We start from the raw sequence: 20,913 nt of genomic DNA, 5'->3' as shown, positions 1-20,913 counted from the left end.
AAAAAGTTTTTATACCTAATTTTGTTTTGTTCTTTAGGCCACAGGTCCTCAGTGCCCTTGTTTCTGTACAAATATAAGAGTTTTTCCTCTTCCCTATCATCACATTATATCTCTCTCACCACAGAGTGTTGAAACCAACCCACAGGGCCAGGCAACCCTTATATCCCATACATGAGTCTCTTTTCACCCTTAGCATAAGCCCTGAAGAGAATCGAATAATAACAATAAATAATTGAAGGTAGGAGTCATATCCATATGCAACCACGCTTCTTTTCTTTATTTAGTTTAAACCAATTATTCTCACCTGAGAACAATTTTGCTCTTCAGAGGAAATTTGGCAATGTCTGCAAACATTTTTGGTTATCATAACTAGGAATGTGGGCTGGCACAGGTGTGCTACTGGCATCTAGTGAGTAGAGACCAGAGATGTTGCTAAACATCCTACGATGCACAGAAGAGCCTCAAACAACAAAGAATTATCTAGTACAAAATGTCAACAGGATGAGGTTGAGAAACCCTGGTTAAAATAAAAAAACACTCTGATACACAGGAATATATGACCAGGGATTGAATAATCCATCTTTCTAGGCAGGAGGATATAAACTAAAGACTCAAAAATAATTTTTAAAAATCCATTCTTAGAAAGACATCAATGTAAAACTAGCCTAAAAATACTCCTTCTCCAACTTTAATCTGCATAAGAATCACCGGGGAAGCTTGTAAAAATTTGAGACCCAACCTTGACCTACTCAAGGAGAATTAAGGTTGTGTCCAGTAATGTGCATTTTTCACAAGATCCTCAGGTGGTTTTGATGCAGCCTGAACCACATTCTAAGATACAATGTTAGAAAACCAAATCTTATATTGATGAAAATAAACTGAGAACATAAACACTAAAATTCCTCTCCTGTTGAACATATGGCTGAAAAGAATTGGATAGCTACCAAATTATTAAGATGATAGATTAATAAACTCTACGCCCAAAACCTGTTCTCTTCAAATTTTGTATGCATAGAAATCACCTGGAGATCTTGTTAACATGCAGATTCTGATTCAGAAGGACTGAGATAAAGTATAAGATTCTGCATTTTTAACAAGCTCCTAGATGGTGGCCCATGTTGCTGGTCTTTGGACAACATGTTGAGCACTGAGGTCTTGAAAAAAAAAAAAACTGCCAAAAGAGTATAGAAACAGGATTACTCATTTTTAACAAAACACAAAACCATCAATCACAATTCTCATTTCCATCTGCATCTGGGCAGAGGTTTTAGAATGTCATCTCTGCTAGAAAGTCAACTCCATGAGAGCAGGGGCTCAACAGGAGGGTTTTGCTCATAACTTTATGAGCAGATAATATGTGCTTAACAAATACTGTGAATAAATGGATATTGAATAAAGATTCTCTATATTATATCTGATGATAGAAGCTAATCATAAATCAAATTCCCAAGAAGAACCTGTAGATCCACCTCAGAAAAAAAAAATGTGCTTGTTCTTAGTGCTATGTAACATATAGCTATATAGCTATATCACTAATTGATGATTTAAATTATTTCTTCTCTATATAGCATCCAAAGCAATCATGATCTTTAATAGAGTTAATTACGGGTATTTTTTTAGGTAAGTCACTACATTGAGGAGGGAAAAATCAGTGGACCATGAAAGTCACACAACTAAGGTATGCTGTTTCAAAACAAGAATACAGGCCTCGTTTTATTGCACTTCACTGCGTTTTACAGATAATGTGCTTTTTATGAACTGAAGGTTTGTGACAGCCCTACATTGATTAAGTCTGTCAGGACCATTTTTCCAACAGCAAGTGCTTGCTTTGTGTCTGCATGTCATGTTTTGGTAATTTCCCCAAAATTTCAAAATTTTTCATTACCATTATGTCTGTTGGGGTTATCTGTGAATAATGATCTTGATTTTACTATTCTAATTCTCCTAGGGCACTAAGAACAGTGCCCATTGATAACTGTGTCTGTTCTGATTACTCTACTGACTGACCATTCCCATCTCACTCCCTTTCCTTGGGCCACCCTATTCCCTGGGGCACAACAATATTTAAATTAGGTCAATTAATAAGTTTTCAAGTGAGAAGAGTTGCACATCTCTCATTGTAAATCAAAAGGGAGAAATTATGATGCTTAGTGAGAAAGTCATGTTGAAAGTCAAAACAGGCCAAAAGCTAGGCCTCTTGAGCCAGTTAGCCAAGTTGTAAATGCAAAGGAAGAAATATAAAAGTGTTACTGTACAGAACAAATGAATGATAGAAAGTGAAATGGTCTTATTGATGACATGGAGAAAGTTTGAGTGGCCTGGATGGAAGATAAAATCAACCATAACATTCTCTTGAGCCAAAGCCTAATAAAGAACAAGGCCCTAACTCTCTTCAATTCTATGGTAAGAGAGGTGAGGAAGCTGCAGAAGAAAAGTTTAAAGCTAGCACAGGTTGGTTCATTATGTTTAAGGAAAGAAATCATCTCTATAGGAGAAACGTGGAAGGTGAACCAGCAAGCTCTGATGTACAAACTGCAGCAAGTTATTCAGAAGATCTAGCTAAGACCATTGGCCAAGTTAGCTACACTAAACAACAGATTTTTCAATCAAGACAAAGTGGCCTTCTATTAGGAAAAAAATGCCATATAGCACTTTTACAGCTAGAAAGAGAAGTTAATGCCCGGCTTCATAGTTTCCAAGGAGAGGCTCACTCTCTTGTTAGGGGCTAGTGCAGTTCTGATAACTTTAAGTGGAAGCCATTTCAAATATCCTAGGGCCCTTAAGAATTATGCTAAATCTACTCTGCCTGTGCTCTATAAATGTAACAGTGAAGCCCAGATGACAGCCGCACATCTGTTTCACCATGTTTTACTAAAGATTTAAAGCCCACTGTTCAGAAAAAAAGATTCCTTTCAAATTTTCGTGGCCCATTGACAATGTACCTAGTCAACCAAGAGCTCTGATGGCAATACACTAGGAGCTTAACGTTTTCATGGCTGCTAACACTACATCCATTCTACAGCTCATGAATCAAGGAGTCATCTAGACTTTCTAGTCTTATTATTTAAGAAATGTATTTCTTAAGAATATAGCTGCCATAGATAATGATTCCTCTCATGAATCTGGGAAAAGTAAGTTGAAAACCTTCTGGAAGATTCACCATTCTAGATGACAGTAAGAAAATTTGTGATTCATGGGAAGAGGTCAAGATAACAACACTAACAGGAGTTTGGAAGAAGTTGATTCCAGCTCTCATGGATGACTTTGAGTGGTTCAAGACTTCAGTAGAGGGAGTAACTGTAGATGTAGTGGAAACAGTAAGAGCACTAGAATTAGAAATGAAGCCTGAAGATGTGAATGAATTGCTGTGATCTCATGTTAAAATTTGAACAGATGAGAAATTGCTTCTTAGGGATAAGCAAAGAAAGGAGTTTTTTGAAACGAAATCTACTCCTGGTAAAGATGCTCTGAGCATTGTCAAAATGACAACAAAGAATTTAGAATATTATAAAAACTTAGTTGATAAAGCAGCGACAGGGTTTAAGAGGACTGACTATAATTTTGAAAAAAGTTTTCCTGTAGATAAGATGCTATCAAATAGCATTGCACGCTACAGAGAAATCTCTCATGAAAGGAAGAGTCAATCAATTGACAAACTTCACTGTTATCTTATTTTAAGAAATGTCCACAGCCATCCTAAGTTTCAGCAACTATCTCCTTGATCAGTCAACAGCCATCAGCATCGAGGCAACACCCTCCACCAGTAAAAAGATTATGACTCTCTGAAGGCTCAAATCATTGTTAGCATTTTTTACAATAAAATATTTTTAAATTAAGATGTGTACATTTTAAAGATATAATGATACTGCACACTTAAAAGACTAGACTGTAAATATAACTTTTATATGCACTGGAAGACACAATAATCTATGTGACTTGCTTTATTGCAATATTAGGTTTATTGCAGTGGTCTGGAAACAAACCAGCAATATCTCCAAGGTATGCTTGTATATGGATAGCACTGATGTTTCTTCAATTTGCTTTGCATGAGAAATCATGTCTAAAAAGAAATTTAGAGAGTTTCATCTTTATCAGGTTTGATTTATCAATTTCAAAATTTTCTCCTATCAAAAGAGAGCTTTGCTTAACATTTTTAAATGTCCTTTTCTCATATTTGAATATCTTAATGGTGTTCAAGTCTAGAAATGAATGGAAATTGATTTGAGTCTGAGAAAGTTGAAGTACAGCAGAAAATGATGAATGAACCCAGATGAATAGCTAATGCAAGTTCAAATTTAGCTAGGTCACTTAGAAGGGATTTTTCGAACTTTCCTAACAAAATTATTTAATTGAAGAAGGAATGATTCTCATGAAAAAATAAATCCATTAATTCCTCAGCATTGTAAATATGTTACACAAATGTTCCTCAAAGCCTACAAATACTTTAATGTTTCCATATATCATATTAATCCTGAAAGCTGTTTTATGTAGAAACTTTTTCACTTGATTGAATGGACAGATAATGCCATTAAAAGGTCAAGTCATGACATGTGCAAAGATCAGAAATGCTTTTGCTCTTCTCTGTCTCTCTTTCTCTCTTTTAAATTTTACCTGTGACGGTTAATTTTACGTGACAACTTGACTAGGCCAGGGGATAACCAGACATTTTGTCAAACATTATTCTGAGTGTGTCTGTGAGGGTGTTTCTGGATGAAATTAACATTTGAATTTGTAGACTGAGTAAAGCAGATTGGCCTCCCACCCAATGTGGACAGGCCTCATACAATCAGTTGAAGACTTGAACAGAACAAAAAGACTTAGTAAGAGGGAAATTTTACATGCCTGAGTCCTTGAATTATAACATTAGTCTTCTCCTATCTTTGAATTTGAACTTACATCATTAACTCTCCAAATCTCAGGCCTTTGGAGTCAGACTGAAACTACGTCATTGGCTCTCCTGAGTCTTCGGCTTACCCACTCCAGACCTTGGGACTTGTCAACCTCCATAATCATGTGAGCCAATTCCTTATAATAATAAATCTCACATGCACACACACACACACACACACACACACACACACACACCCTATTGCTTCTGTTTTTCTGGAAAACTCTGACTAATACAGTACCCTTGGACATTTTTTTTTATTTAAGTAATTCTACCATAGCATATCACAGAGAGTGCATCATTAATGACAGTTTTGAAAGCAACAGTATCTGCTAGAGTTTCCTAATTAATCCCATAGGGCTCAGTTCTCTAGGTTATTTATCCTAGCTGTTAGCAAGTCTCCCATTAAATCCAGCAGGGACTTGTGTGCTGGGTTTGCAATCAGAGAATTGAGTTCATTCGGTAGCTTTCCCTTCATATCTCTTGGAGCAACTTTGCAAGGCTATTGCTCATCTTACTCTTAAAGGAATCCTTTCAGATTTCCTCTATATCTCACAGTTAATGATATTCAACTATGGTTATGTCAAGAATTCATCACTAAACAAGTTGAGAGTTGGTAAGTAGCTGAAAAAAAAGAGAAGGAAGAAGGGAGAAGGGGAGGAAGGAAGGAAAAAAGGAAGAAACGAAGGAAGGAAAGGAAGGAAGGAAGGAAGAAAAGGAGGGAGGGAGGGAGGAAGGGAGGGAGGAAGAAAGAGTGGGAGGAAAGGAGGTTGGTTATAAGGTTTCTCTAAGGGCAACGAACTGCTTTCTGGATGAAACACAGAATCTGAGCTAGACTCCATCTCAAAAAAAAAAAAAAAAAAAAAAAAAAAAAAAAAAAAAAAAAAAAAAAAAAAAGAAGCATCCAATTTTTAAAGCAGTCAACTGTGATTAAAAATGTCTTTCTGAAGAAAATTATTATGCTACTCTTTCATATAGAATCAGATTCAATATTTAATAAATAAATTAGTCTCACCATAGTGGCTCATGCCTGTGATCCCAGCACTTTAGAAGGTTAGGTGGGATGGTCACTTGAGCCCAGGAGTTTGAGACCAGCCTGGGCAACAAAACAAGACCTTACCAAAAATAAAATAATTAGCCAGACGTGGTGGCAAATGCCTGTAAGCCCCAGCTACTCAGGAGGCTGAGGTGGGAGGATCGTTTCAGCCCAGGAGTTTAAGGCTTTAGTGAGCCACAATCACACCACTGCACTCCATCCAGCCTGGACAACAGAGTGAAATCCTGTCTCCAAAAAATTAATTAAAAGTGGTAGGGAGAAAAAGTCCACAGAATGTGAAGACAGATGACATGAATCTGAACCCTGAATTTACTGTTTGCTATCTGGGTAAATGATTTTGAAGAAGTCATTTGATATCCAAGTTCTTCAGTTTTCTAAACTACAAAATAGATTATAATAAAGCTTTCATCATCATGGGACTGTTGGATGAAATAAGATCATATATATGATAACCAGCCTAGGCAACACAATGAAACCATGTCTCTCCAAAAAAAATTTAAAAGTAAAAAATGAAAATAAATTGGTCAGGCATGATGGTACATGCCTGCAGTCCCAGCTACGTGGGAAACTGAGGTGAGAGGATTGCTTGAGTCCAGGAGGTTGAGGCTGCAGTGAGCATGATTACACCACTGCATTCCAGCCTAGGTAACAGAGTGAGACCCTGCTTCAAAAACAAACAAAAACCCACGATATGTGGAAAGCATTTTAAATGCCTCCAAAGAACCATAGTTTTTCTCACATTATTTTGTACATCAGCTACAATTCCCTGAAATGCAGAACAAGAAGGAGGGTAGAAGAGGCATCATTAGCCAAAAGATAGCATTAAAAAGACAGGGATGAGGTGGGAGTAATCAATGTTTTTACTGATATAAAAGATGAAATTTTAAAAAAATAGATATTTGAACTAGATATCTAAATATAATGACTTATTAGCTAACATTTGGGGTTCCAACTCTGGCACATCACAGGTGCTTAGTAAACAAATGTTTACTAAGACTCCCATCTTCAGGTTCAACCAGTATTTATTATGCACCTTATACATACCAGATATTTCATGTTGAAGTGAGTTGCTTTGCAAATTTTAGGTAGAATTCAAATCTTAGGAAACAATTGAGTCTTGTGTAAAAGCAACTGTGAAGATGGGAAAACTTCTAGTAGTCTGGGTGCTTCTAATGTGGATGTTATTTATCAGTAGACATGTAATTTAGTAATTATATATCAATAGGCATAATTTAAAAATTATATAAATAATGAATGTTATGAATGAACAAATTTCTTGTACTACTCAAAATAATTTTTAAAGCCCAATACAAATCAGTTTAAAACAGAATCCCTTTTAAGCTACAAAAGTCAGTACCACGATTAGATTTTCTTATATATAATATAAACGCAACTCAATAAACTCAGTGCTTGCCCTGAGTCATTTTTTAGTGATGAGTCAGCCTAATGGTGCCCATCAGTTCAGCATATCTAACCACTGCAAACCATCAATAAACGAATCTTTCTTAAGCTCTACATTGCCTCTATTTTAGAAGTTTGTGAGAATTCAAAGAAAATAAAAAGGCTGTGATCACTAGGAACTTATAGTTGAGAGAAGTACACACATACATATATTAAAATCTGAATTAATAAATAACATAGTACAATAAGCCCTCGCTTAACATTCATAGGCTCTTGGAAACCACAACTTTAAGTGAAATGGCATATAACGAATGTAACCAACTTTGACATAGGCTAATGGTTGTAAACAAAGGTTAAGTTCCTTCAGCATATTTCTGGTCACAGAAACATCACCAAGCTTCTAACTAAAGACCAAAACACTTCTAATATTAAACATGGAAATAAATGTGAGCTATATATACATTAAGAACCATTAATAAAAATAATTAAGATAATTATTTACCCACTTATTCCAGTTCAGGGTTGGGGAATGGCTGAAGTGTGTCTGGGCAGCCCAGGGGACAAGGCAGGAACCGGCCCTGGCCAGGTTATCATTCCATCACAGCACCACTCACACACACCCACACTTACTCTCACTGAGGCCATTTAGACACGCCAATGAGTCTACCGTACGCAGCTCTGGGGTGTGGAGAAAACTGTAGTACCTGGGGAAAATCCACACAGACATGGGGAAAATGTGCAAACTCTACACCAGACAGTGGCCTCAGTCAGGAATATGTATATTTTTTCTCATCAACGTTATAACAAAACAACATTAAATGAAATAACATTATTTGAGGATGTGTTGTATACTCCACTGAAGAACTGGATATAAACCAGTATAAAGTGCTAATTACTCAGTCAGATAAAAAGAATTTGAGAAAGTAATTCTATGCACACAATAAATTCATCAGAAATTCTTCACAGAGTAGATAAAAATCAAGCAGAGCCTAGAAGAATAATTAAATCATGGATTGTTAAGCCAAAAAGCCAAAGGCATTTCTGTCAGTTTGTATTAGTTTTCTAAGACTGCCATAATAAAGTACCACAAACTGGGTGCTTCATGCAGCAGAAACGTATTGTCTCACAGTTCTGGAGGCTAGAAGTCCAAAATCAAGGTGTTGACAGGAGGGCCGTAAAGTCCAACTTGTTTCATGATCCTCACCTAGCTGCTGGTGCTTTGCTGGTGATCTTTGGTTTTCCTTGGCTTATAGTCACATCATCCTGATCTCTGTCTTCATGTTCACATGATAATTTTTCTATGTGTCTGTATCCAAATTTTTCCTTTTCATAATGAAAGTGATATTGGAGTAGGGTCTCACCATCCTCCAGCATGATTTTACCTCATCTTAACACATTAAATCTGCAATATCCCTATTTCCAAATAAGGTAACATTCTGAGATGCTCATGGTTCAAATGAGAATGTAAATTTGGGGTGTGAGGGCAACACAATTCAATTCATAACTCAGATGAATCATTATCAGCAAAAGAAATGATCATGATAGGTGACCTGCTCAGGGTTAATGGATGCTATGTGAGACCAGGTTACATACAGCCCTGGAAGCTGGGCAAAGAAGTGTGAGCTTGAGGTAATGAGCAAGAAGAAGGCACTGTGAACACTCAGGTAGAACAAATGATGTTTTATGAATGTTAATCTGGAGAGTGGGTCCTGGTTGGTTAGGAGTGGGAAGAGATAAAGGAGACAGAAGGTCTAAATAGAAAGTGACATGAAGTGAAAATGACACTTGGAGTCAGGAATAAGAATGAAACAGATTGAATATAAGAGAAATTATGCTATCAATAAGAAATTAGGTACTTGGAGGTGGGGTCAGGCTATACCAAACTATTTCCCATATTCTTGTTAATTTGAAGAAATGTCTCACAAACTTACTTTAAAATTCATTAATAAGGCATCAATTATCAATTTTTATAATTATGTGTGATATGCAATCCTATAAATGACTCACTTATGCAGGACTCTTCCTGTTCTTGGTATAATGTCAAAGGCTTGAATAGGAAAAATGCCAGAGGTTTTAAGAAGTTTGGAAATCACAAAAATCTTCTTCATTGTAATGCACTATTGGACTGACACAGCTGGCATCCCCAGCAACTATTATGCGCTGAAGAAGGAAACTTTTAAAATGACTCCTGAAGTCACCAACTAAAATAGAATGCCAAGATAAACCTAACATAATACTGAACAGTGGAATGTGAAGAAAGAAGATATAGTCTTTCAAAAGCTTCTTTCAAAAGCTCCCATAATTTTCAGTGTCAAGTGAAGACATGTAGCAAAAAACCAGTCTGAAAAGCAGGATGTCTAACATAATTTTTGACAATTTTTATATCATATATGTACTGACAAAATACCAAATGAGAGGTAAAATATTTTTAAAATGTATGAGAAATCTATAGGAGATGAGATGGATGGATGGAGATGAATACATAATTTTTTAAAGAGAAATGTGATAAGCATGTAATTAACAAAAAACTAAAGTAGGCCAATATACTTCCAGAGATTCTAGATCCTTTATGCAGAAAAGCTAGACAAGCCATGCCATCATAAAATCCTAGTATTATACTATGTTTATAAATATCTGAGGTGTTGCAAAACTCACTGAAGAACAAGAAGTTATCATCTGCCTGGCTGAGATACTGGGGCAGGGAGAAAGGGTGAAGAAGTTAAATGAGAAAAAGTGTGTGGGGCAGAAAAATGCCTTCTCTAGCTTCAGGTCCCAAAACTACTTTCTTTCTTCTTCCCTTTGTACTCAAATATCTAGAAGTTCTCTCCCTTCTTCAGATTCATTTCTTTTCCCTTAGACAATATTTAGTGTACACTAAACTGGCTTGTATCACCAACTGTGCACCTAAATCATTATTGCTGTCCTTAGTGTAATCTGTGAGGTTCAATGCAAAGAACATTTTTCAGTCTTCATTTTTCTTGATCTGTCAGACACATCGTACTTTATTCTTGAAACTCTTCTCTCTCGCCTTCTGTGACATCACCTCTTCTCTTTCTTTCCTCCTACGTTTCAGCCATGACTTTGCTATTGTCATCAGCAAATAATCTTTTCTATAAAATGCTCAAATGTTGCTGAAAACTCCCTAGGCAATCCCTTCTATTGCCTCAACTAACATTTATGTGCCAAAGAATTCCAAATTTTCTGTCTAACTTAAACTTCCCTTAATGCCAAATCGAAGTATATTCAACTAGTTACCCAACTTAGATGTCCCATAGGCATTCCAAACTCATCATGATTTTCTTACTCAATCTGTTCCCTAAGTGAGCAGCACCAACGTCTGCCTATTTATTAGGCCAGAAACCTAAGCATCAACCTCCAGACCTCTTTCCTCATCATCCACTGTCAACAATTAATCAAGACTGGCTGATTTTACCTCGCAATGTTCTTTGATACATCCATATCTCCACTTCCATTTTTACGACAAGCCCTCATTGGCTTTTGCCCACTGGTTTCCCTGCATCCAGCCTTATTCCCATTCATCCTACAGCTGGAGTGGTATGTTTAAAATGCAAGTGTGATGGTGACACTTCTCAGCTTAAAATCTTTCATTAGCTGCCCCTTGGTCTTAACATTAAACTCTTATTCTTCAGTGTGACCTTCACGATCCTGCTTCTCATCATCAGTCTCATTGGGCACCTCTCCTTTGCTCTCTGCTTCCAGTTACTGACCTTTCTTCAGTTCTTAAAAAGTCCTTCTTTCTACCTGAAGGCCCTTAGACATGCTGATTTACACAGGAAATTCTTAGACTTGTTCACCATTTACTCCACTTTATACCAAGCCTGGAAAAGTGTTCAGGACACAGTAGGTGTTCACTAATATTTATTATATGATTGAATACACTTAGTAGCATCAAAAGCAGCTCAAAAACTTTTAAAAAGTAATAATCATATGAGTAAAATTTAAAACAAAATATCACATGAATTTGTATCGTGGTTTCATATTACACATATAAACAATATCAAAGGGGCTTGTTACATGTTAGAGATCTCAAATATCATAATGAAAATACATTAGTTTCCTAAGGAAATTTACCTCTACATTATGTAAGGATAAAAATCATTAGGTAAAAATCAATTTTTATGTAAAGCCTTTTAAAATGAGGAATTTTAAATAAATCTGCATTATGAACAGGGAAGGGAAGCCATATCTCTTTTATTCTGCAAAACTGGAATGATCCCTTTAGGACAGCATCAGTAGCATTTTAAGAAATATTTTGATCCAAAAGTCAATTTAAAAAATGAATACAGATTTTTTTTAAGACAAAGAAGAAACTATTTAAAGCTAAGGGAACAGAAGTTAGTTTCCCAAGAGCCAACAAATCATCCTGCAGCTAAACAGAGGCTGTGTGTTTATACCTGAGGTTTTCCATCTATGACACATGCTTGACATACGGAGTGGGTAAGTCTAGAACCCTCCAAATGCCTAAACACCACCAAATCAATGTTCATATTTGTAGAAGCTATTAGCTAGTTAAACAATTAACAGAAATGATTCAAATACATACCTTAGGGAAATCATAAATTATCTCATGGACTTCTTCAGGAAAAGTCAAAGCCACAGCGTTTACAAATGCCAGGGGTCCACTCACTGTATGTGGACAGTTTCCATGAGAAAAAAAAAAAACTACCTTGGATATTAGTTAAGATTTTTAAAAGTAACTAGAAAATGATTTACTCCACTGGAGCTACTTACTAAATACTACAGACCATGAATAAAACCCTTAGCTTACTTATAGTAGCAAACAAAAATAGCAGTAGGCACTTTATCTTCCTGTTAAGTGATTGCCTTTGTTACATAACACTGTCTGGAAAAATTCTAACTGCAAGCCACAGTAATCATGTCAATATGTGAGCTATCTGAATATCTAATTATGAAAAAAAAGAAGGCAATTTCACAGTGGAAGAATTGTTCTAATTCAAGAAACCAGCCATATTAACTTATTAGTCTGACATATAGCAGATAGCTGAAAAACTTTAATTTGAAAGATAATTATTTTTAGCTGATTAATATGCTTCAAATTAAATTCACTGCTTTTAATGGACCCATCAACTTGACAACCTGGGAAATTAATAAATTTTACATGCAGTAATCCTAGAAAATTTATACAGCTGAGCTACACATCATTACAAGGATTACCTTCACAGTAGGCATTATCTTCTCGAAGAGCCCTGAAACCATCTCGACAGCTACAAACAGCCCTGTCATTCAGATTTCTGCAGACAGAATTCTCCATGCAGTTATGCCTTTCAGAACAAAAGTCATAACCTACAGAAAAAAAAAAAATAAAAGAAATGTATTAAGGTAAATTAAACTATGACAAAGCAAATTTATCCTAGTTAATATTTTCTTTAATTTGGAAGCTATTTTTTTCCCTAAACGATTTTTAAATTAGTATCTTCATCAACATTTACAGAAGAATCACATGCTATGAGTACCAAAAAGTTTTTCTTTATGTTTAACTCAATTAATTTCTATTTCAATTTAAGTCTGTTTCTCCTTTGGTTTTTTACTTTCAAATGCTGTGTAGTCCTCAATATTCTAATTACAATCCTCCATATATCTGAAAAAAGAAATATTATAAGGGTCCAAAATGAAGATTTACAATATAGAAGATAACACAATGAGAAGGTAATCAGAGAACTATAGGTTCAACATTATCAATACCTGTGGGTAAAACAAACCAGGTCAGATGAAATGTACCTATTGTGTATTTAAGAAATTAGACAGAAGGCTTAGCAACTAAAAAAAAAATTTTTTTCTAAATGTGTCAAAGATGAATATTACATCACTTTAATCTAATTTTCTCTAGAAATCTGCAAGGCAAAGTATGTTCACTCTAAAGAGGAAGAAAATTTTTAAGAATTATAGAGATTTCACAGATCTCAGAGTCTTTATGAGAGAAAAGAAAAATAGAACATTTTATAAACAGTGAGAACAATCGTATAATTTCTCAAGATCTCTTCTTGTGGTCTGAATCTTTTGTTCAAAGATCATCTAAGATGCTGAAATGAAGTCTTCAAAACTGGAATCCATATTTAATGGAAATTACATAATTTTATATCATTCAACCAGTTTTAAATTGCTTAATGTATGTTATCTAACTAGTTTTGCATTTTCTAATGAATTACTATTTTAGCCCATGTTTAGAAAAAAGAAAGAAGGTGGCCGGACGTGGTGGCTCACATCTGTAACCCCAGCAGTGTGTGAGGCTGAGGTGGGTGGATCCCTTGAGGTTAGGAGTTAGAGAGCAGGCTGGGCAACATGGTAAAACCCTGTCTCTACTACAAATACAAAAATTAGCTGGGCATGGTGGCAGATGCCTGTAATCCCACATAGTCAAGAGGCTGAGGCAGGAGAATTACTTGAACTCGGGAGGTGGAAGTTGCTGACACCATTGCACTCCAGTCTGGGCAACAGAGTGAGGAAGAAAAGAAAAGGTAAGAAAACAAAAGGAAAGAAAAGGAAAAGAAGGAAGGAAGGAAGGAAGGAAGGAAGGGAGGGAGGGAGGGAAGGAGGGAGGGAGGGAAAGAAAAAAGAAAAGGGAAGAAGGAAGGAAGGAAGGGAGGGAGGGAGGAAGGAAGGAAGGAAGGAAGGAGGGAAGGAAGGAAGGAAAGGAGGGAGAGAAGGAAGGAAAAAGAAGGACTAAAAAAGTAAGGAAAGAGAAGAAGGACTAAGAAAGTATATTTCAAGTATCTTAGAATAACCTGATCTACCTATAGCCAAGAAAGACTTTTACTCGCAAAAATCATACAGATGGAAGTACTAAATGTGTTCATCTTATCTGTAATCAAACTGGTGTTCATTCTGATTGGTATCGTTCCAGAGTTAAAACATATTTCCTATTAATGCAACTATGGTGTATAGTAAAATATTATCGGTACAACTTAACAAGCCTGAAGAAGCATAACGTTCCAAAAATGTAAGAATGCCATTAAAAAAGAATGGAAAAGTAATCAAATGACTCAGTGTTTTCTACAAAAATAAAATAAAATAAAACATAGGTTTGTTCAGTCCAGAAAAATATAGTCAATAACAGCATTTAAAATACTTGGAAAGTTAGCTTCTTTTGACAAGTCTTCACAATCTAAATTGTCATGATTAAGGCTGTACATTTAAAAGTAAAATTCTTAAGAAGAGCAAAAGTAAAAAAATGCTTTCTCCTAGGGTCTTTTTATTTCCTTCTTCTTTAAATAGCTAAATTGAGATAATATTTCTTCAAATGTATTTTACTGTCTTTTTATAATGCCTGAGGGAGAACAATTTCAGCTAAAAAGTTACCTTCCCCACCTATCCCAATAGCTCAGCACATCATCAAACTAACTCAAAAGGCTTCAAAAACCACTTTATATTTATTCTATATTAAAACAAAGTTACTAAAAAATAGCCTACTTCTTAAGATACACAGAGAATTAAGAAACAAAGCTCTAACAGTGCTACATTTCTGCATAATTTTACCTGTACTGTTTAAAAAAACTTTTAGAGGGCTGTAACTAAGAATGGGTACCATTTCTGATACATCTTTTTCGCACAACTATCCTTCACTTTTTCACTTGGTTGAATTTTCTATGCTCCCATCTTTAAGACTCTGCCTAATATTATCTATGCCATATGATATGCTACCTCTATTACCATCTATTTTCAGTTGTTTTGGTAATGCCAAGACTTCTCATCTCAGCATTAAACATCTTGCACACATATACTATGTGAAGTTTAATTGCTGCAAGAATTTTCTCACTGTAAGACAACAGCATGATCCAACTTTCACTGTTTTTGGTAAAAGTTAGAAAGTGCTTTACTTTTTATCAGATGGGTTTTATTAAACACAAATATTTGAAAAATTAAAATTTCAGTCAACTGAATTCCAATTTACTATAAACAATGTCAGCTATTTTGATTCATTCTTCCAACAGATAACTTGATTGAATCTACTGGTTACTCTGCAAAAAGCTAGGGTCAAAAAGCTAACAACTAATGGGTAGAAAATCCAGACTTGATTTAACGTAGGTTGCTTCTGATATATAGGGAATAGCTTTAAAGAAATCAGAGGACGGGTTGGCAACGTAATCCTATGATCTTCATAGTTGCATTTCCATCCATGTTTGCTTGGCTTTTGGAGTTGGGAGGCCTGAGTTTGCATCTGATCTCTGCCACTTCCTTGCTGTGTAAATTACTAACTGTACATTAATTAACTTTTCAAAGCCTTCAGTTTTTCTCACCTGTAAAATCAGTATAACTATCTTGTAAAAATGTGAGGTTCAAATGAAATCATCTATGTAAAAGCATAATAGTATATTATTTGTTAATAACTAAAGCTATTAGAGTATTACTAATAAGCTGAAACAAAATATGTTGAGATCCATAAAAGAAAATTTAAATATTTGTTATAGACAGATGGATGAACTAATTATCTAATACAACCTAGCCTTTCTTTGATTTCCTTCTTTAGATTTTAACTTCAAGGATATCATGTTCTCTAATCCCCTTTGTAAGTTTTACAAAGTTACATAAAGTTCTATGTTTTTTTTAAACAAGTGTAGGCTTTTTGGTAAAACATAAACATGCATTCCTATATAACTGAAAAAGTGGGAGGGGGTGGACAAAAGGGGTGTGTGTGTGTGTGTATGTACTGTTTAATATATATATATAAAATGGTAATACATAATTGTCAGGAGAAAAAAAATACAATAATGTTGTGCTTAATATTTATAGGTTTTTCCTAAAGGCATCTATTTCTTGTTTTTGTGGAAAAAAGAATAACCTAGTTATACTTTGGAAGAATCACGCACCCCTACTTTCAGCCCAGATGCTTATAAGAAAATGGACTCTACTCCTCCTCAGGATGCAGCCACATCAGTCAATGTAGCCCGCTAGCCCAGAAACAATAATTTCTTCAAGTCAGGGTACATTATCTACTTCAGGCTAATGAAGACCACTGAAACTCAACTCTGGGATTTTTATTCAGTTTATGAGAATATTGAGCTTTTCCTTCCACCTACCTGAATGGCATAATGATATGAGCATAAGAATGTAAGGGTATAGCTGAGAACACATAGAACCTGAAAATGAAGCTACCTCAAAGGAGATAAGCTGAGAGATATATGAAAGCAAAGGGACAGGATTTGAGAGCTGAATCAAGCTACACCTGAAGCCAATTTACCCTCTGCTTATTGGGACCCGCATATTCCAATTTTTTGCTGTGCCACTTGAATTGGGTGTGCTATCACTTGTACATTAAAGAATACTAACTTAATTCTGGTGTTGTTTGCAAGATAATGGATTATCTCAGTGTTTCCCAAAGTGTAGCTTATGTACATGGATGAATATTAAAAAATACAAATAGCAATGGATTTATTTTAATGTGTATAAGAAATACAAATCTAGCAAATAACCCTATTATTTCATGGCAACCACCACTTAGGAATAAAACTAAATCTTTTAAAAATGAGTTGACTAAGAGTAGGTATAATTTAAAAATTAGCTATATAATGGTATTAGTAATAGCCAGAATCATGGTGATAAATAAATAATGTGGGAAACTATAGGTTATCCAGAAATTTCCCAGGGAGAGGAGAACAACCGACACTAACTCAGTCTTCTGCATGTGGATGCCCCTGTTGCTTATGATTATGAGTTGAGATGAAGTAAATAACAAATTGAAGAGGGACATCTAGTGAATAAGGCTTAATGATCTTGCAGGCAGACAAAGTAGTTGCCAAGGAGAGGAAGGACCAGAAGGACTGTGGCTATAAAGGTTATCCACATTATTTCTGAATCTAAGTCAGAATGCTCGCTGGATCGCTTTGTCTCTGTCATGTGGTAATCTGTTATAAGCTTCCTTGAAAGGGCTCACTAATTTGAAAAAAGCAGAAAACTTTTCTGCTACATTTCTTCTGATCTGCTACTACAGAAGATGGCTAGCTACAGGGTATGTAGAACGCTGTGATTTTGATTTAGCGTCTAGTGATTTGGAGCCTGACTTCGGAGTGCAGCTTAGTTTCTAACCACTGGCTGAGCCTCTAGTGAAAAGGTCAACACTTCATCTCATGCTCTGCCCTCAGTGAACATTTACTAATTGTTGTCCAACAACTCACTCTTTCCGATGTGAACACACCATCTTTAGCACTACACAAACAGGCCTGGAAACAGGAGGCCAATTTTATTAAAATGAACTTGTCACAATATATCTTTAGAAGCTGACTAAAAATTTAAGCCTTCAAAATTGGACCTATTTTAGTTTGCAAGTTAGAAATGCTAGGAGAACATGTTTATTTTACATATTTGAAGCCATCAATTGATGCAATCTTTATTAAAAATAGTGCTAATTATTTCAAGAAGGACCAACTGTCCAATTTCAGTTCGAGGATTATCTAAGCCAGTGGTTCACAATCCTAGCTGCTAAAAATAATTTATCAGGGAGTTTCTAAAAATAGTAATACCAAGGCCCCACCCATCTTATATCAGTTACATCAGAATCTCAGATGGAGGTGTATCAGTCATGATACAGTCTATCGTGTTTTTAAATATGCTATGTAAATACATTATTTTTTTTAAACTGTAAATAATATAACACCATTTTTGTATTAGCCTTTTCCATTTATTAACTTGCTTTTCATAATATGTTAGGACTCTTTTATAAAGAAATATATGTGGTTAAGGTTTCTCTTGATATCTTAAAGGCCCTATTTCAGCTTTTTACCCAAATCTTATCTTACCCAACTTTGACTAACTTCTATGCTATTCATTTCTGTAATTTCTGTGTAGCCCTTGGACACCGTTAGTGTCTATTAAAAATAGCCATTAAAGGTGGCCACACTTTTTCAGTACTCCTATCTATGGTGAGGTCTATTTTCCCTTCTCTTGAATGTGGGCTGCCTGCGACTGCTTTGCCCAATTGTGTATGATAGAAGTGATGTGTTGCCAGTTCCAGACCTAGTCTTTGAAAGCCTGAGCCACAATTTAAGAAGTCTGATCACAACCCTGCTGGAGAGACCACGGGAGGAAGTCCTGAGATTATGTAAAGAGAGAGGGAGCACCAGCTGTGTTCAGCCTTCTAACCATCCCTACCAAGGTGACCAATATATAGTGAGGCCATCTTGCACCTCCCAGCCAAGCCCAGCTTCCAGCCCTACAGCATTGAATGACCCCAGTTAACATCACGCGGAGCACAGGAATCACTTAGCCAAGCCCCGTCTGAATTCCTGACCCACAATATTGCATTAATCACTGAGTTTTGGAGCAGCAATAGATAGTGTTTTTTGCAGCAACAGAGAACTACCAAAAGTGTAGTCCTGCTTGCCATCAGCATCAGCATCAGCATCACCTAGGAGGCTTTTTTTTTTTTTTTTTTTTTTTTTTTTTAAGAAACTCAGATTCTTAGGCCTGACCCTAGACCTACTGAATAAAAATCTACATGTTGATAATATCCCGAAATTAGTCATATGTATATTGAAGTTTAAGAAACACTGATACAGCCTACTCATGTTTGGATGCCAAAAACACTCTAGTCAAGCTGCAAACTGGGAGGCCCAAATCCAAAGAGCATTCTTGATTCATATAAAGTTGCACACATGCTTTGTGTAAGGCACTGACTCAGGCACTGTGAGGGTGAAAACTCTTATGGTCCTTATTATATGTCCATGTGATCATAGTTCTTTTAAGAAGTGTTTCTTATTTTTGCAGAGTTACGCTGGAGGCTCCTTAATGGGCAGACCATGTCTTAAACCATTTTGTGATTCCTAAGGAGCCTCACATAAACTGAGATTTAAAAACTCTCTATTGAGTGGATGGAAAAGTAACTGAAAAACTAAAAACAAACCAAACTATACCACCCCACTAAAAATGGGAGTGGGTGATCTAGGATCTATCAGATCCTATGTCCATTTTTGATAGAACAGGTTAAAAGAAAACAAAACAGTATACTTTTCATAACGTTTCTTTGTCTTACTTTTTCTATTTAAGCTTCATTTTGCATCAACATAAAGGTCATTATTCAAACAAGTACTAGTAGCTCATTTGGGGCAGTTTGTCATATAGCACCAATTACATCAGCTACATTCCAGGTATCATACTAGATATTAAGGATATAGAGATGAACATAAAGACTCAGCCCTGCCCACAAGATGCATTGTCTAATGCAGAAGATGGATTCACAAGCATATAATTCCAATATAATACAGGAAGGTGCATATATTTCATGATTGGCAAGGATCTTAAAGAGTTCCATATAATCAATGCTTTAATTTAATATATGAATCTATAATAACATACCTAGTTTAAAAACCTTTAGTGATGGAAATTAACTGCCTTCTGGCAGTTAATTTCTTGAACTTTTCTTGAACTAATAATCAAAGTCCCTCCTACTTATATTGAACTAATAATCGAAGTCCCTTCTAATTACTAGTTCTAGTCCTATCATATCAGAGGCAACAGAGAACAAACAATGTATGTCTGATGGCATCTCTCTTCTCAGTAGTCCAGAAACCTGTGGGTGAGAATTGAGTGTAGAATTGAGAAGAGAGGGATCTGAAGTAATAATAAAGGAAAGCATCATAGGTAAGTTATAAAAAGAAGCTGAGGTGAAATGATAAACAAAACACACTTGCCAAGAAACAGTAACTGCCAATAAAATAACTAACCCAATATTGTTATGTAACTTTCTTTAGTAAAGCTGTGTTAATTCCGAACCAGCACACGGAAAGGAATTTAGAGATCCAAAGCTTGAGCCAGGTTCAAGACACCTTGCAGAAATGCATGGGAGCAGTTCGGTTTTAATTCAGTTCAGTAAATATTTCATGACTACCTACTGTGCTACTCTGTGTCAAATCAGGAGAGCATATAGGGAAATACTATTAGTCTATGGAAATAATTCACTTATAAGAGTTTCTACTTCATGTCAGTTATACTAGCCTACTAGAATGACTCTTGCACATAAATTTTACTTTCCAAAAAGTCTTACCTTTACAAACTTTGCAACAGCTGTGAGACAAGGTAATCTGATGAGACTCTGGACAATCCAAAGCTGGACAGCCTGAACTCTCAACAAGTTTCATGGTCTGGTCCTGTCAGACAACACAAAAGAAATGCTTCAAATTTTGTCATTAGGACTTGCTAACTAACAAGTTTCCAGATCCAGCATCTGAGAAGGCTCTTTTAAGATTAGAGGAAAATTTTTGTCCTGAGGACCTCTGCACAGGTCATGGGCTCACTTCCAAATGGTATTAAATCCCAACTGAAAAGCCTTTAGAATGAGCAAGTATTTAGAATAGGAATCAGCCACACTGATTCTGTCACACTGCAGCCATGTGTAAAATTTGCCAAATATCTATGTAATCCTGGAAATTTTTGCTAGTTTTCAAATACATTTGTAAGCCCAGATGACAATTGTGGAAAAGACACAGTTTGAATTACATCAACAGCTTTTGGAAAAAAACAGTAAATTAAAATTGAGCTTTTGAAACATTTCAGTTTTCTTATAAGGTTTTGTTATAAGAAGATTCTCACAGATGAT

At 35.7% G+C, this 20,913-nt stretch overlaps 1 protein-coding gene across 1 annotated transcript in view; it reads right to left on the bottom strand.

The window, feature by feature from the left end:
- Window positions 1–20,913, bottom strand: part of NELL2 (neural EGFL like 2) — a 371,569-nt gene that overhangs the window by 193,990 nt on the left and 156,666 nt on the right. Inside the window, exons 12-13 of the mRNA XM_017529745.2 lie at window positions 20,362–20,464; window positions 12,543–12,671 (exon numbers count right to left, since the gene is read on the bottom strand). Coding sequence (XP_017385234.1) covers window positions 12,543–12,671; window positions 20,362–20,464 — 232 coding nt within the window. The remainder of the gene's footprint in view (window positions 1–12,542; window positions 12,672–20,361; window positions 20,465–20,913) is intronic.

The sequence above is a fragment of the Cebus imitator genome, unplaced genomic scaffold, assembly GCF_001604975.1.
Source record: "Cebus imitator isolate Cc_AM_T3 unplaced genomic scaffold, Cebus_imitator-1.0 Scaffold2, whole genome shotgun sequence".
Taxonomy (NCBI): Eukaryota; Metazoa; Chordata; class Mammalia; order Primates; family Cebidae; genus Cebus; species Cebus imitator.
This window is presented reverse-complemented; position numbering and strand designations above follow the sequence as displayed.